General features: G+C 41.0%; 3 protein-coding genes across 6 annotated transcripts; 1 reads left to right on the plus strand and 2 right to left on the minus strand.

Moving 5' to 3' along the window:
- Window positions 1-709: 709 nt before the first annotated feature.
- On the minus strand, window positions 710-4,260 carry SMCO1 (single-pass membrane protein with coiled-coil domains 1). The gene is made up of 3 exons (XM_083441313.1): window positions 4,132-4,260; window positions 2,448-2,597; window positions 710-1,944 (listed from the first exon to the last, which is right to left on the minus strand). Exons 1-3 carry the CDS (start codon window positions 4,179-4,181, stop codon window positions 1,560-1,562), a joined length of 585 nt encoding a protein of 194 aa, XP_083297439.1. The 5' UTR covers window positions 4,182-4,260; the 3' UTR covers window positions 710-1,559.
- Window positions 4,261-4,326: 66 nt separating this feature from the next.
- Window positions 4,327-11,458, minus strand: WDR53 (WD repeat domain 53). 4 transcript variants are annotated; one of them, XM_083441310.1, is made up of 3 exons: window positions 11,340-11,458; window positions 8,662-9,152; window positions 4,327-6,985 (listed from the first exon to the last, which is right to left on the minus strand). In XM_083441310.1, exons 2-3 carry the CDS (start codon window positions 9,139-9,141, stop codon window positions 6,410-6,412), a joined length of 1,056 nt encoding a protein of 351 aa, XP_083297436.1. In that variant the 5' UTR covers window positions 9,142-9,152; window positions 11,340-11,458; the 3' UTR covers window positions 4,327-6,409. The 4 variants fall into 4 exon arrangements, with proteins under 4 accessions (XP_083297436.1, XP_083297434.1, XP_083297437.1 ...); XM_083441308.1 differs by lacking the exon at window positions 11,340-11,458 and adding an exon at window positions 10,601-11,036; XM_083441311.1 differs by lacking the exon at window positions 11,340-11,458 and adding an exon at window positions 10,873-10,982.
- Window positions 11,046-17,286, plus strand: FBXO45 (F-box protein 45). The gene is made up of 3 exons (XM_083441312.1): window positions 11,046-11,507; window positions 12,412-12,768; window positions 14,276-17,286. Exons 1-3 carry the CDS (start codon window positions 11,187-11,189, stop codon window positions 14,459-14,461), a joined length of 864 nt encoding a protein of 287 aa, XP_083297438.1. The 5' UTR covers window positions 11,046-11,186; the 3' UTR covers window positions 14,462-17,286.
- The last annotated feature ends 511 nt before the right edge of the window (window positions 17,287-17,797 follow it).

A 17,797-nucleotide genomic window follows, 5' to 3' on the forward strand; every position in this document is an offset into this window, starting at 1 on the left:
GCCCTGGTGAAGAAACTTGCTTTTCAGTACAGTGGTACCTCGGGTTACATACGCTTCAGGTTACAGACTCTGCTAACCCAGAAATAGTGCTTCAGGTTAAGAACTCTGCTTCAGGATAAGTACAGAAATTGGGCTCCGGCGGCGCAGCGGCAGCAGGAGGCCCCATTAGCTAAAGTGGTGCTTCAGGTTAAGAACAGTTTCAGGTTAAGAACGGACCTCCGAAACGAATTAAGTACTTAACCCAAGGTACCACTGTAGTAGTGCCTAGCTATGGAATGCTTTTCTCAGAGAGACTAACTTGAAGCCATCTTAGTGGGTGTTTTGGTGCCAACTGAATATGTTTCTGTTCTTTTACATTATTATGCAGTCTAATTAGAGCTGTATGAGCAGGAGGAAATGGGCTTTTCAGGGACCCCCCCAAAGTGGGAATCCATGTTGTCGTCATCTCCCCTCTCCATTTTCCCCCTTAGTTTTTAAAATTGATGTATTTCAGTTATATTAATCTAACCCATAGAGAATGATATGTTATCGGGCAGCATATATAAATGGATATGTAAAGGTATGCCCCTAGGTGTGTTTCATAGATTACGCCCTTACCCATTTTATGCTCCAGACAAAACTTAAGTAGTTTCTGCTGACGAAGAGGACACTGAAAATGGCTAATAATGAAGTGTTGCAGCCCAGCCATTAGACATGAGTGTGCATAATATTTTCTTTAAACTATGAATCACTTTATTGAGCAGTTTGTGATTTCATCAGGTGCAGACAGTACATATTAGACGTAGAGTGTGCTCTGGTGTCAATTTGCTTTTAAATGGGGCTGAATAAGACATGGTGACTAACTTTTAACCACATTGGGAACAGAGAAGAAGATAATAACATGCAGCTATGTTTCTAAATGGCAAAAGAAAGCATAGGAACTATGAGGGTATACATAATGAACAAAAGTCAAGCTAATCATGGCCAATCATAGATGGCTTAGTGCACTTGAGGTTGCAAGTAAATAAGTATGCATTTAAAAAATCACCTGAGGAGGACTTCCTCTTTATACCCCACTTTTTTTACTGTGAGAAAATTGATCAACAAATTGGGAGCAGGCACTCCCTGAAGTATGCAGCAAGACCCAGCAAATATGTACATTGCACTCGCACCAAGACATGTTTGTGATATATGCAATTATGCCTGCCTCTCAAGAATGGGGCCTGTATTTCAAATGAGAAACCAAAAAAAGGGGAACTTCAAGATTATTACTCTACTGTAGGATCTGGGTGATAGATTTCAAAAGATAGGAGCAAAATGGGAGTTGTTAATATTAGTAGTAATAATAATGCATAGCTTTAGTCATGCTTCACATATGCAATCTTCATAATCCGTACAACTTCTCTGTGAATTGGGCCAGTACAGTGCAACTTTTCTCTGTTAAAGATGGGGTGAAGACTGAGAGGAAGTCTTGCATAAAGCTACTGAGTAAGGACTTTGCAGGTATAAGCAGTTTTGGAGACAATTTGTTTCTAGGTTATAATCCTTTAGGGTGTGTCTCTTGTTTTTTGCAAGCGTGTTCAGTTTTTTCTGTATTCCACTATGCGAATAGCAGACAGCAGACTTCGCTGAAGCAGCTGGTTCTTCACTACGTTGTTTATAATAGAGGTGATGTCATTGGCATAATCTTGCCTTTGATCAGCAGGATAGTAGCAGGCATTGTGACAATTTGTAATGAAAAATGCACAGAGGGCTTTAACATCTCCTTCTTGCAGCCCCAGTTTCTCCAGTACAGACTCCCAGGCCAGCCTAATTCTTTGGTTTCTGCCTTTTCGCCTCAGAACAGATGACAGAGTCGGAAGGGCTTTTGCCAGATCTGGTAGCATTTCTACCACTTCAGAATGTAAGCAGCGAATAGTTTCACAAATGTAGCTGTAGAAAAGATTTACCTCCACAGAAGAGAATCTGGAAGAAGATAGGGAAATATAACCCATTTTTCAAATAATTAAAGTCAACAGGACCAGGATTTATTGCTATTCAGGTAACAGGAGATATTATAAAGCTACAATCCTGACTACACTTCTTAAGGTGTGTATTTCATTGAACCAGTGGAAATTTAATTCGAGCCAAAAGAAACCATGTTTGTGATAATTAAGCCCAATCCTAAAATGTTTATTTGAAGTAATTCCCTAAAACTAAGGCTAAGTCAGCGTTTAGGTTTACATTTTGGACATAAAGTTGGAAAGTTTTCAAGATTTATTCAGAAGTCCTAAATGGAATTATTTCTCTCCAATATTCCATCATTATAAATTAAAATCATCAATCACTACATGTTCATGTGTTGCCCATATGTTAAACCTATCAAATGATGGTTACAATATTATGATACCATTATCAGGCACTTTACAGCCAAGTTAATATTATTAAAACTTTTATTAGATTTTTTGCCCTCAATTTTTCTTTCTCACCTGCCTTCTAGCAGTGATGACCACATTTCATCCTGGTCGAACTCATGCTCCATTACTGTAGTCCGAAACTCAAACTTCTCTGTTAATTTCTGAATGCTAGAGTCTAGCACTGTAAACTGACCCTCTAAAGTCTGCAGTTTGTTCTCCACTCTGTTATGATTTAAAAGCCAGAAGAAGTTATTAAAAGTAAGAACAAGTTAGCCAGGAGTCTCCACTTCTGTAGCATATCCCAAGACTCATAGCTACAGGTTGATTGTAATCACTTGATGAATTTAATCAGCATATGGCTCTGGAACAATACACTTTCTGCATCAGGAAGCATGTTAAACCCTGTATTGCATTATGAACTGAACTTATGACAAAGCAAGATAATACCAAGGAATATTAAATCTACAATGCTATGCGTGCTTATCTGGGAGCAAATCATACTGAGCTCACATACACTTATTTTCAAGCAAATGTGTACACCATTGTGTACATAGCAGAGTTTTTATTCACTGCCTTTTATACATAGATTTAATGTAGAACTACAGGAGAATAATGGACATACTCTTCAGTTTCAAGTGATCAAATATTTCATGGGTATCTTAACATCAGAAGATCTCTTTGAAAGGGAGTTAGTTTTCGGCATCACATATTTTTCATTTATTCACAGACCCTTTAAGAACTAGAATTTTATTCATTGTTTGGGGTATAACCAGGTCTCTCCCCCCCCCCCCAGCCAAAACTCACTGGAACTCAGTTCCGCCACCTCTCAGGTAGGCACCATTGCCATTATAAGAGAACAAGGGAGGCATTCATGCTGAGCACCAATTTTTCTAGAAAAACAGCACTGGGTACAGCAAATCAACATTAGATGGTTCTCTTCACATGCTAGCGCAATAGGGACATTCCAGAGATGCGAGTCCAAAACTTACAAAGTCTTATGTATAACATAGTGAGCATGCAAGTGCATTCCAACTTAATTTGATTTTTAATGACTGATGCTTTAATGCAATTTTAATCTCTTGTTGGAAGCCACCCAGCCAGATGGGCAGGGTATAAGTAATAAATATTATTATTATTATTGAAAAGCCAGAATCAAAGCCACGTGGAAAGCCATGTTTTAGTCCTGATCACAGGCTAACCACTTTTTAATCAGCATATAATATGGAAACAATTCCCTAACCTTGAATTACTGCAATGATAATTGATGCATATTGTAACACATACAAGAATTTCAGTCCTAAATACATTTACCAATATGTCAACCCATGGACATTTATATCTAAATACAGTGCAGGGCCCCAGTCCAAAAATTAACACCTAGTGGTGTTTTTAAAAGAGTAAAGAAGAAACACTGTAAACTCTGCAAACCAAGTCATTAATATTTTCATTATTTCTATAATTTCATTAGACATAAAAGAATATGTAACAGCATATTCAACAATACAGTATTTAAGGCTTGGACAGTAGACATTTTCCATCATCCAGACCATCGTATAAAGGCAGTTACTATATAAAGGTAGCAGCTGCTGCCTTCCAAAATAATGTATTATATATCACTTTTTGTAAGCTGCCTTGGAAATTCATCAGGCAGAAAAACAGTATCAATATTATAAACATCTAATTTATAAGGTGTGATTTTTTTTGCTGTTTCTCACAATCTATCCCCAACAAAGCAGATTGGTTTCCCCTTCATGACCTGTTTAATGTCTTGTTCAGAGCACACAGTGATATAGCTTCTCTGGCCATCTCCAGGGAGAGAAAAATAACCGTATGTTTAAATGCTGGTTAGCTTCTCTTTTGCAGCAGACAGCAAACATGTAACAGGAGTTCCAACTTGTGCTGAAGGTCAATTTTCACTTAAATCTTTTTATAGCAAGCCAGGACATCCAAGTTTAGCTTATTAACACATGCCCACAAGCACGGTGTTTATTGAACCACAATGGATCAGTTGTGACAGTTTCTCTTGCTTACATGAAGATAAATGAATTATTTTCACACAAACTACACTAACCTGTTAAATTACTAATTTTCTATCTATGTCTGTTTAGATTCATATTGGGTTACTGCTTCAGTCTTTATGTATTTAAAATATTAATGTTGCCACCCATGTTAAATACATCTCTTTTCATTTACCGGTATATCATTTATGGTAAGTTGCTGCTCAGCTCCCAATACCCAACATAAGTCACATCAGGTACAAAGAGAACATGTATGAAGAAATTGCCTCTTTACATATACATATCTATACCTACGCATACACGAAATATGTGAAAGGAACACATCTCTTTTAAAGTAAAAAAAACTAGCTATTTATAGATGCATTGATCTCATTTGTCCTCTGTTCCTGATACAAGAGTACAAATGACTTCTGTATTCTGTTATTAGAACCAGAAGGCAAAATATGTTCCAAGAAGCAGCTACTTAACCTATAAGACATTCATTCGTATAGCAAGCAGAGCAGGGGAAAATATGTAGTGGTTACAAAACTGTGCAGCAATTTGCTCAGAATATATGGCAGTTTATATCAAATAAGTAAATATTTTGGGCACAGGAAATGTTTGCTATATAATTCAATGCCTCAGTTTATCCAATCCCTCAAACCATTGCTTAGAGGTTTAGAAATGAACTGCAGGCTTGTGTACCTCCTCCTCCCCTCAAGCACACAGCTTCATTTTCAGTTTGTCATTCCATGTTTGCTAAATAATCCAGATTGACAAACTATGCTCTTGCAGTCCATACTTGAAATGCATGGTTTACCCTCTAAACCAGAGTTTGCTGATTTGAATAGCATGGTCAATGCCTGCCAGTCATTTTAAGATACCAGTAAAATTGCATACCCATAAGTTTGGTACTGTGGCAAAAGCAAAAGTTAACACTTTTGTTTATTGTTCTAATCATCCAAAACTTCCTACTTTACAGAAAATGACCAGAAACAATATTAGGCTCTTATAAAAGGTTTAAGTCACCATTTGTATACACAGCTTAGATCTCACAAAAGCCTTATCAGTTAAAGCTTTATTCTCCATAAATATGAAAAGATCAAGACGCAACCCAGGATTTTAGAGTATGATGCTACTATCCCTACATACAGTTGTCAGTATCAATCACACCTTCTGCTCTTACAAACAAAAGGATGAGAATGAGCCAAGAATCACTATGCTATGAAAGAAATACTTCCCTGATAAAAGGAAAGTTACTTTTATTCGCAGAAAATTTAGCATATTGGTTTTTTTCTTTTAAAACTTACATTTTCAGTTTGTGTAGTAAAAGTAAATTGTAAGTTGTGATTTAATAACAGCAAAAGAATATTAATGTAAATAAACGAGGCAGAAGTATCTAAACCTGGGCATATTGATAACATTTTATGATAACAACTATGTAACAATAGGTTGAAAAAATTAATTAGGAACTCATGTTTGATTTCTTCATAGAAGAAACCTAGACTGTGCTGCATAATTTAAGACTTAAGGATTCCTTGGAATCAGCTTTTTGCTTTTGAACCACAATAGAGGAAAATACAGCTTCTAGGATCCACCATTAAGAAATTCAGGCATACTCATGGATAAATTATACATTAAAGCTCAAATCCAAATACTGGGTAGATGTAGTTCAGCTGACTTAAGTGTGCACGAAGGGATCTGGAAGATCAAAGCTAAATCATAAGCACAAGTTACTTTGAAAGTCTTCTGATAGTATTGTAATTTACAATAGCATGTACCAATATGCAATTTTTTCCTCCTGTCAAAAAGTTATTCACACATAACACACATTCGCAACTGAATTTTATTTCAAACTCATCAGCAAGTTAATACCTGGTTTATCATAAGATATCCCATTACTGATAGAATGAATTAAACTTTATCCACTGCTAAAATAAATATTTTTAGCAATATACAGAATAGATGCAGTTGGTTTAAAACACATTGGGGGTAATAAAGGTGGTGTATCAAACAAACGGTTAGGCCAAGGCATGTCTAAGCTTCAGCAATAGGATAGACTGATATACTGGTACTCTGATCAGCAACCAGTATTCTTCTAGAGCCTTTAATCTCTGCACATGAAATCCAGTTCACCTTCTCTCCATGTTCAATCGTTAGTTTTGGTAAAATTGGCACATGCTCATTTGAACACTCTGCATTTATTTTGTCAAGTTTCTTGGTGGTGTTGGGCATCCTAGTTCTCCTTCTATGGATGGATTTGACTGGACTCTTCTGTTTTCCTAGTTCATTGCTGACACCCCACAACAACACTCTGCCATCATTTCCTCCTGTAATGAACCGGTAGGCTTCTGGTAGAAAGAAAATCTGTGACACTGCTAAGGAGTGGCCCTTAAATGCTGCCTCCTGCTCAAACTTTGTACCTGTTACCCTAAATATTCTGATTTTACCATCTTCAGCTCCACAGCCAAAAACATTGCCACAAGCAGAAACAGACAAGGAATGGGCCAATGGAGGGTTAAAAAGCTGACCAGTTGAATGTTCATTGACTTCTTCCTCTTGCAAGTCCACAATCCACAGAGGGCGAGCTTTCTGCAAGTTCCACATCATAACCTTCAAATAGAACAAATCAGAATTATTTCTTTGTATAGGGCATATACTAGCACACACTAAATGAGTTCATGTTGCTATTTACACACAATTTTAAGTTTCCTTTATATTGTTCTATTCTCAGAGTCATAAATTGAGGTAGCTGTCACCAAGTGATGCTTTCCTGCATCTATAAATCAAGTGGAAAAAGCAGTTTACTATCATTTATATAGTAGCATGTTTCACTGTTAAGCTTTGAGAAGCTTTAAACAAATTACACAAAAGATTTCTTAAGAGTACTTTTACTACATTTGTTTATTATATCCATCTACCAAGCTGAACAAATTACCTTGTACCAAAGAAACAGTTGTTCTCAAAATGTTGCATTATCTAAGCTGTGAAAACTTCATCAGCATTCCTGTGACAACACCCAGACCTCTGTGTTGTATTAATTACAATGACCAGTAACCAAGAACTGAACAAAAATTATTTCTTTCTTAAATCAGAAGCCTCGTTATAGAAACTAAGAACTAAGAACTGAAAGATGTATACCATTATTCGTTTTAAATAGTTTAATACTGCTTTTATTATAGATGGGTGTTGGTTAAAATAGAATTGGCTTGTGCAAAAACCAAACTAGACTGCAATCCTTATCTCACTTATCTGTAAGTCCCTTTGAATTCCACAGAACTTATTTCTGAGTAGACATGGTTCAAATTGCATCATAAATTGCTTGTGTGATGCAGGATTCCCTGGTTTATCAACCACCACATTTCAGGTCATTAATTTGAAGATAGGGAATATGCCACAGGCTCACGTTTCTTCAACTGCAAATTTCTCAACTCCTTTCTTGTGATAACTATGGTTTAAAACAATTATCAGAATCTAACAAAATACAGGTTAGCATTACCAGATGTGCCTCCAAACACTGTGTGCCAACCTGCTTCAAACCATGTTTTGGAGGAGATGCCCTGTGAGTGCTAATCTTAGTTTGCTGAATCTGAATATAATGAATACCACAAATTGTGGAAAAGAGAGGGGAATCTATGCATAATAGGGAAGCAGGGACCATGACAGCCTGCAACACATTCCCAATCTCTAAATCACTGTCGGAAGATTGGAAACACAATATCCGATTTGAGTCTGTATAGCCATAACATTGTTGCATTTTTACTTCCCTACATGCATAATCAAGAAGTTTAATCACCACACTAACTTTAAGAATTTCTCACACAGCAGAAATTTAAGATCATGAACCTGGATATCTCTATAAAGAGAAATACCAGGGCTCAACATGGCATAAAAACCCAGTAATTTGGGATTTGGTCTATACTCAGTAGCATACGGGCACTTTGCTCACCCTCAGTTGAATTCTTTATTACTTAATATGTGTCCTCCCGTTAAACTACTTCAGCATTTGATTTAGCCATTTAATTGATACTGGGGCTCCCTGGAAGCCAACTTTTCAAGAATGATTCCTTTTTATCTTGCCTGCTTGTTTTACCTTGGCTGGCACTCATACTGTCTTTAACAAGAGACTATCTTAATTCCTGATCAATACAAATATAGGAGGATTACTTCATCTAATGCCACAGGAGGCTCATAGACAAATTAACATATAGTAGGAGAGGAAAGAAACATGTATCAAAGATCATTGCTGGTGTGTGCCCTACAGGAAGGTTTCATTTTATGCTGATCACCTTCATATCCAGACCACATGAAAGAAGGCTTTGAGGTCTTTGAGGACGAAACACCACTGATGCACAAATATTTGAGTGTCGTCTAAGGCAGCGGCTTAACTTCTTGCTTTCCAGATCAATTATCTTTATTACTCCAGAATCATCTGCAGCACCTAATAAACTATCTGTTTCATTTACTGAAAGACAATTGATCTCTTCATCATTTACATGGAAATGTTCAACTGGCTCTTTGAGACATCTAGTATCCAAAATGCTAACAGTCTCTCCATGAGAAGCATATAGTCTTTTGGAACAGGTGGGAGAAAACACAACACTGGTGACATCATCAGCTTTCTGGAGAAGTGTGTGTTCTAATGGAGTCCCTTCCTCACTCCAGATGGTTAGCTCCCCTCCTTCTGCTCCTGAAGCCAACAGACCATCTTTGTTCACGTTCAAACATAATATTGAAGAAGAGTGTCCATTGGCCCACTTCTCCGCCATAGTAGGAGAGTCTGAAAAACACAAACACTTGATTAGCAAGACAGAAGTTGTTTCTGGTAATTCCTCAAAAGTCACAGGATGCATCACTTCATTGCATGGACAGAATGTATGTTTTAATGCCACCTTTGAAAACATAATTTATAATCCTGGAACCAAAACAACTTTAAGTATCAGTCTGATTTTGTTTAAATGAGAGGCTATGTGTTTAGGCATGCAATATACACCTCTGTTCTCCTCAATTAATTGGTTTATAGCAAAGCTTGCCAACATGGCACCTGCTAGTGCACATGAAATCACAGATGCCTTCCCTGGCACCACAGGATCCCCTTTTCCTACTGAAATAAGGGATTGAAAGGAACATTCTGCAGTAGTCAACAGAATACACTGATATGGGCACCACAACCAAGCATAAGTGGTGCCCGCAACAGTTTGGTTTACTAATGTACCCATGATGAATATGCCTATATACCTTATGGTCATATAGCACTAACAGAGAACTGCAGTCAGAAATCTGAATGGCAAAATAGGATCGAGGAAAAGTAAATCACTGACAGTAAGTTCCTAGCATGACATTTTGGAAAACAAAGCTCAGTATGTCTGTTCTTTGAAAGAAAGTCTTTGAAAATAAATGGTATTCCTTAGTATGTATTTAGCTCCCTGGAGATGACCCAGTATACCTGAAGGAGTGTCTCCACCCCATCATTCAGCCTGGACACTAAGATCCAGTGCCGATGGCCTTCTGGCAGTTCCCTCACTGCAAGAAGTGAGATTACAGGGAAGGAGGCAGAGGGCCTTCTTGGTGGTGGCGCCCGCCCTGTGGAATGCCCTCCCATCAGATGTCAAGGAAATAAACAACTATCCGACTTTTAGAAGACATCTGAAGGCAGCCCTGTTTAGGGAAGTTTTTAATGTTTGAAGTTTTATTCTGTTTAATATTCTGTTGGGAGCCGGCCAGAGTGGCTGGGGAAACCCTGCCAGGTGGACGGGGTATATGTAATAAATTATTATTATTATTACTTCTTCATAAATATGCTTAGGGACATTCTATACGGATTAACAGACGAGCATTAATCATCACAAGGGTGTAAAGTGGAGGCAGAGAAGTGGTTGGCAATTTGACTAGCCCAGACCAGTACTGACAAGGAAAGACGGGCAGAGCGACTTCAAAGAATACTCCGGACTAGAGAAACATTCGATGAAGGGTGGGGGAAGGAAAAGAAAAGGCGTGAAAACAGGAAGATGGGTGAGCATTCTTCATAGCTATGAGGACCAACCAGTCAGAAACACGCCTACAGTCCAGCCCTTACAGTCCAGCCCTAATCCCGTGTACACCACTTCAGGCCGATTTACTGCCAAGTAAATACACAGTAGGGTGACAGCCTCAAGCCAAGCCACCCTATTGCTGTATTTTAATATCGAGGAGGCCAAAAAATAACCGAATTGCCTCAAGCAGGCTTACCCGTCCCGCCGTCTCTCCATGCGACAGTGTCCTCTTCCGGCGAACAGAAATTACGTCATCCTATTATCACCCCACCCTCTTTACATTAACAGGTGAGGTTTTCGCGCATGGATTTAGAGAAGCCCCCTTGACAGCTCTGCCCTCACCCAACATGGTCGGCTCACCTTCAGGGCCTAGCTCTCAACCACCGCCGCCACAATAGCAGTAACAAAAAGCGAATAAAAGCTCCGCAGTCGGAGAGACCCGCGGCAGGAAACCTAGATTCGTCTCACCGCTCCTCCAACCGCGAACCGAAGAGGCAGTGGAGGGTGGGGAAAGACAGCACTTTCCCCGACGCCTCCTCAGGCCCAGCTCAGACACAGGCTTTCACTTCCGCCCGCACTTGCCGGCAGCTGGTGGGAAGGACGTCGAGCGTCGGCTGCGCCGCCTCCCTCCCTTCCCTCGCTGACGGCGTGAGCCGGATTGGCCGGTTGGCTGCCTGGTGGGCTCGCGGCCTCGCACCGCCTTTGCCTGGGCCGGGGCGGTCGGTTGGCGAGGCGTGCGCGCGCGCCGCGGGACGCGAGGACTCGGTGGTCGCCCGGAGGCTATGGCGGCGGCTGCCGGCGGCGGAGGCGGCGGCGGCGGAGGAGGAACGCCGAGTTCGGTGGCTGTTGCTGCTGCCGCCGCCGCCGCCTCTACGGCTGCTAATGCGGGGGGCTGGCGGCTTCCCGGGCGGGTGCTCGAGTTCGTCTTCTCCTACCTGGAGCTGCGGGAGCTGCGGAGCTGCGCGCTGGTGTGCAAGCTGTGGTGCCGCGTCCTGCACGGCGACGAGAACAGCGAGGTGTGGCGGAGCCTGGCCGCTCGCAGCCTGGCGGAGGAGGCGCTGCGCACCGACATCCTCTGCAACGTGCCCACCTACAAGGGCAAGGTCAGGATGCCCCCCGCGCGGGAGGGAGCGACCCTCCTTTTATGCGCGCGCGAGGGAACCCAGGAGGAAATATGTATAGTATATATAATCTGGGTACCTTTTTCTGCCCCTACATCCCTTGCACGAGATAAGATACTGGAGGTGCCGGGGTCTCGTCTCCTGTGTTTTGTGAGCCGGACCTCTTTCTTCTTAAACCCAGATGTGCGGGGAGGAGAGGAAATTGTTCCGTGTTGTGAGAGAGAGGGAAAGAGAGGCACTAACGCACATGCTCAAAAGCGCTGGCTGCTGATTACTTTGTTCCAAGGCAGAACTCTGGCACCGATTCTGGGCTATTTCCTAGCTCCAGTAAAATGCAACCTGCATCTGTCGTCACCCCCCCCCCCCCGGCCAATTGCACATGTATATATGAATACCAGTGTTGGTGGAAACACTCATTGAGTACATGTTGTTTAGATGTGGTTCCTCTTTGCAGCTGCTGCCTATGGCCCAGATGCTTTGCATGGCAGGAGCTGCAGAAAGGTATAGTGCTCAATAAGACACCGTCTTCGGAGCTGGATTGAGGACCCCCCCTGGGGGGGTTGATGCCTTCCTCCAGCATGCCTGGAATAGCTGGTGTTGAAATGATGTTTCCAAAAGACCTTGGCAGGCCTATTTTTCTATGTTGAGCCAGGTAGCCAATACTAGCCCAGCTGGGCAGGTGGTGAGGACTAAGGTTGTGAAATCACAAGGCGTTCTTACTCTGGGTGGCATTCTTTTACTGATGGGTTAATTATACATATATTTGAGTTTACCATACCTTATTAAGAATAGGTGTGTAGAGTTGTTGTTGTTGCTGCTGCTGCCTTGCCTAGTTTAGTAATCTTATCTCCAGCATTGCTTTTTCAAAAAATACCTTCTGTTCCAGGTACGCGCCTTTCAGCATGCTTTCAGCACCAATGATTGTTCTAGGAATGTCTACATTAAGAAGAATGGATTTACTTTGCATCGGAATCCCATTGCACAGAGTACAGATGGAGCAAGGACCAAGATTGGTTTCAGTGAAGGCCGTCATGCTTGGGAAGTCTGGTGGGAAGGCCCTCTTGGCACAGTGGCAGTAATTGGGATTGCTACAAAACGAGCTCCCATGCAGTGTCAGGGCTATGTGGCACTCCTGGGCAGTGATGACCAGAGCTGGGGCTGGAATTTGGTGGACAATAACTTGTTACATAATGGAGAGGTCAATGGCAGCTTCCCCCAGTGCAACAATGCCCCCAAATATCAAGTGAGTGAAACCTGGAATGTATATAAGACTGTCGGATCTGTGAAGAGCTATGCTAGGGCGGTCCAGCCGCTTAGACCAAGTGCGCCTCAAGAGCACTTTGACACAGAACCCGTGGCCCACACACTGAATTAAATTTCCATATTGTAAATTAAAGAGTACACAATATAGTTAATATATTTAATGTAAGCAATTAATATATTTAATTGAATATATATAATTAAATACACAATAGATAGATTGAGTCCCTGTCAGGATAAAAAGGTAGGATATAAGTCAAAATAAAATAATTTTAGAAGACTTCTAGTCAAAATGATTTGAGCCTCTTGTGAAGCCATTAAATAAATGCAGCCCATGGAGAAGAAGACAGCATAAAGTGGGGTGGTAGGGCAGGCAACAGCTGCCTCATCCTCCTCACCTGCCAGCCAGTCACCACAGCCACCACCATCTATCCTGCTTCCCCACCCGACCCCCCGCACAGCCTCTTCAGGCCGGTTGTTGACTGAGGGGGGAAGGATCTGTAGAGTTGGAAGGGGACCCCCAAGGGTAATGTAGCCAGACCCCTTTCAGTCCCTGGCAGGCAGTCACCCTCTCCCCATCTGTCAAACAGGGCAGCAGCAAAGCTTCCATGGCAAGGGGCAGCCCACCAGTCTCACAAGAGTCCTGGGCAGAGAGGCCCCACCACATCCCTCCTGCTGGCTGGCCGCACACCATGCCTCTGCTGAGCCTGGGCTGTGTGGCGGCCTCCCTCCAGCCTGGCGGCTCTGCTCTGTCTCTCTCTACCATCACTATCATTGTTCCTTCAGAGAGGCGCCAGCAGCAAGCCACACCTCCCTCTCCATGTTGCCATGCTGGTCCACCAATCAAAAGGTGCAACCTCAAACATCTGGAAATTTGGCACCCAGCTCCCTTTCTCCTTATTGGTGGGTTTTCAAGCATCCCTCCCCACCACATATACTCTCATGTGCTCATTTGCTGTTGAGGGGAGAAGCAACCAACCAGCTCTTGCTCTTCAGGACAGGAAAGGCAGAAGAGTCGCTAAAGAGTAGTAACAGGTCTAAGGGCAAGGGCCACCAAAAAAGGTCTCGGGTCACATGTTGGACCACCCTGAGCTATACATTCCAGAATTTTGTATAGTAAACTCTGACACATTCTGTTTTAGGCACAATTCTATTTACATTTTCTTGGAAATATATCCCAATCTGTTCAGTGGGGCTTACTCCCTGGTAAGGCTTCCTCCCTAGCTTGGGAATTAGCCAAGTTGAATTCAGCACGGCATGCATCAAATTGAAGAATATCTGTTTAACCAGTGTAGTTGTTCAAAGCCCCATGACTGAATCTTAACTTTACCATTTATCAGCAGAAAATGCCTTCAAAGGGCTTTTCTGTATGTTAATTGTTTTAAATAATCCCCTCCCCAAGTTATTTTGTCTCAGCATCTGTTTACCTTCACTTTGTCTTGCCTTTTTCATTATCTCTTTTCTTCAATCAGTCTTATTTTTGTTTACAGATAGGTGAGAGGATTCGCGTCATCCTGGACATGGAAGACAAGACTTTGGCTTTTGAGCGAGGCTATGAGTTTCTAGGGGTTGCATTCCGAGGACTGCCAAAGACATGTCTGTATCCAGCAGTGTCTGCTGTCTATGGAAACACTGAAGTGACGTTAGTTTATCTGGGAAAACCTTTAGATGGATGACATTTTGTTTTTAACTGGGACGTGAACATCAAGTTGACAATATGGAGAAACTTGCATGTGGGTTAATAGGGAAGCATGAGTGAAGTGTGTGGATGCGTATCCAAGAAACATCAAGGAAAACCAAAATTTGCGATCCAAAAGGCCAGCTGTACGGAAGAGAGTTTTACCTTTCCTTTTTCTGCCGGACCAGAAAAATTCTCAGGGGGTTGCAGTTGGTTGAATGGGCAGCTAACCACATGCATGTTGCATAAGATTTCACCGCAAAGGTGGCAGAATGGAATCCTGTACGTACTTAAAGGGACTCCTGTATAGAAGTGGTTGAGGAAAGCTGACTGAGACCTGTAAGCAGTGTGTTCTGTGAAAAAGACTTCATTTTTAAAATTATTCGTTTCCTTCCTGCCTTTGATCCAGTGTGTTTTACCAAAGGTAACTGAAATTGGTTGGATTTTATTTAATGTATTTTTAGTGTAACGAGGAGTACAATGTATTGCACTTCTCCAGAGCAAAACATTGTGCAGTTATGTTAAAGTGTGTTTTAGAGACAGTTTGTACAGAACACTTTAAAAACCAGAAGAAAACAAAGGGTTGCTGTTGCTTTCCCTGGGATGTAATTTTGTTAATTGGAAACCGCCCCCCCCCGCCCCCCGCTACATATCAGGTGTTGGTGTCTGTCCAGTTGAACAGCATACATACAAGTGCACTTCTTTTGTTTTGTTGTACAACATCTCATGTGACAAAAGAAGCTATGAATGTTTATTGTAAAATGCTTTAGATCTGATAGCTGAAAATTCTGTGCAGGTGGAAGGATAAAGTCAGTTTCTAATGTGAGTGTTTTTGTTTTACTTAAAATGTGAGTGTGTGTTGCAAATGACCATATGTCTTTCAATCCACCTTCTAAAGTATGACTTAAAATTAATCTTGCAAACTGTGAGCCGTCCACCAAATACTGCTGCTCTTTACCCATTTTAATCAGAATTGTATTGTGGTTGTGGGGTGGCCATGCTTGGTGGGCTGTTCCCATTATGGTCTGCAGTACCCCAACCCTTCATTTTGGTCTATTGCCAAATGTATTGCTCTCTTCCCAGTATAGATATTAGATTGCAAGTATTGCATATTTAACTAAATATTTTGAAAAAAAATAGGTTTCCAAAGTACTACCTAAATGCATGCTATGTTAAAATTGCATAGAAAAATATTTTAACATATTTCAATCTTTAGCATAAATAAATTGAACTTCAAACAGGAATCAAATTTCTGCCACAATTATGGAATCTTTCCTTTGTTTATATTAATTGCTGAGAAATGTTTTACAAAGCTAATTTGTTGTGCATAAAGAAAGCACCTTCAGATGATGGAGCAACTGCATTTCCCCATTCTTTGGCATCCGTATCCTGCACAGCTTGTATGTCTTAATCGTCTAAGTCCACAGGCTGGTTCTTGGTACTAAAGTGCTATTTTGTTCTGCCTTAGACATCTATTTATTTGGTGTAGAGTGGGAAAACACTTTCAGTGCAGTCCTGGGCATTTCTTCTTCTTCTCAGAAGCAAACCCCACTATGTTCAGTGGGATGTACTCCTAGGTAAGTATGTGTAGGATTGTGGCCTTTGGGAGGAAATGAGGTATTGTTTACATTCTTTACATCATAATCAGAATCATGCTGTCTCACAGACATATAGTTCCTTAGATGTGCAAAAGAGAACAATTCCCTTAGGCATTCTTATTTTTGTTAAAGCCAGGGAAAGCTGCTAAACACTACGTTTTTATTTTTTTTAATAGGCTGAAGAGTACATTCTTGCTGCATGCAAGGTTTAAAGTGGCAATCCAGTATCTTTGGTAGTGCCATCGGTCCTCAATACTTAAAAATTGGTCATGCTATAACCTTCCCAGCAACCTAGCCTTCTTGCTGTAGGCTTAGCCATCATGTTACCTGTCCTACCATCTTGACATACTAATGCATCTTGTTTTACTATTGTTTCCAAACCCCTCTTCTCCCTTGTAGAAGTCGCAGAAGGAAGTTATCGTTGATTATTGGTTTGGGATTGCTAGTATTCTTTGGTTGGTGGCACAGGACTGTTGTGATTAGCATCACACTAGGCAGAAAGAGGCTCTTTTATGAGGCTGAAAGTGTGAGGGATAAAATGTGGATTCAAAAAAGAGGGCAGTGACTGTACTGGAGGAGTCTATGTTGCATGTTCTCAGCTGTTCAGGCTTTCCTAGATCTTCACTTCACTTTCCTTCCATGTTCAGATTCCGCAGAACTGCATTCGAGGTCTGCATGTGTGAATAAATGTTTTTCAAATATTTGTTCTATGTGTAGTATGCCGCTTAACAAGTTCATTCCTGGTCTCTTTCTAAAATTAAGCAAGTGAATCATTTCAACACTGGTACTATGAAGAAATGAATGATTTTGGAAAGATGTATCACTTCCAGAAAACGTTGACTGTATACTATGCTATAAAATATATCACTACAAGATTCTGTGGCATGAGCTAAACTAAAAGGAAAGAAGCTTTTGTTAGAGTAATATAGTCTCCCTGTGCAGTCTCGGATGGATTACCCTCTGCACTTATTTATGGACTTTTGAGTAGAGAGATCTGGTCCTAAGAACTGTGTCAGGGAAATTTTTGCTAGGTTTTACTTCCATTTATACAGGATGTCTTGCTCGCTTTACCCTTACAATGTGGCATAGCATTCTGCTTGTGCCAAGTGGTCAAAAATTCCTTGGGGCACAGGGGACAAATATGTATATAAACCTCTTATAACTTATTACCTGAAGACCAATTCCAAGCTGTACAAACAACTGAAATAAATTGTTAAAACATAAATATACTACTCTGTATTATTGTATTATAATTGAGTCCTATTAGTACTGGGTAGTTTTCTGTTTGACTGGAATACAGAATTTTTTTACAATATTTATGTGATCGACTAATGTCAAATTGTGAACTTTCCCTGGAGATAAATATGTAAATCCCTTTGATAAACTGGACTACTGTATGTGTAAACTCTCCCTGATGGAAATGGTGGTGTTAGTTTTCCTGTTTTGTTTTCGTAGAAGCCTTGTAGCAAAATACACATTTCACACGGGTACGATGTCTCAGCATTTTTGCAGAGACAGGCTGTCTGGGAGTTTGTTCAAGGTCTATGAGGAGTGTTTAGCTGGATCTCAGCCCTCAGATTCTGGGGTGGAGCAGAAACTGAAGACAGCTGACTCGGGCACGGCTTTTTCACAAAACTATACAGATACAAATCCTCTCCGTCTCCCCAACAGAACACACTCAGTAGAATGCACCAGTAAACTGCAGCTCCCTAATGAGTATAACACATGCATCACCT

This window comes from Podarcis tiliguerta, assembly GCF_965153285.1.
Source record: "Podarcis tiliguerta genome assembly, chromosome: 5".
In the NCBI taxonomy this organism is placed as follows: domain Eukaryota; kingdom Metazoa; phylum Chordata; class Lepidosauria; order Squamata; family Lacertidae; genus Podarcis; species Podarcis tiliguerta.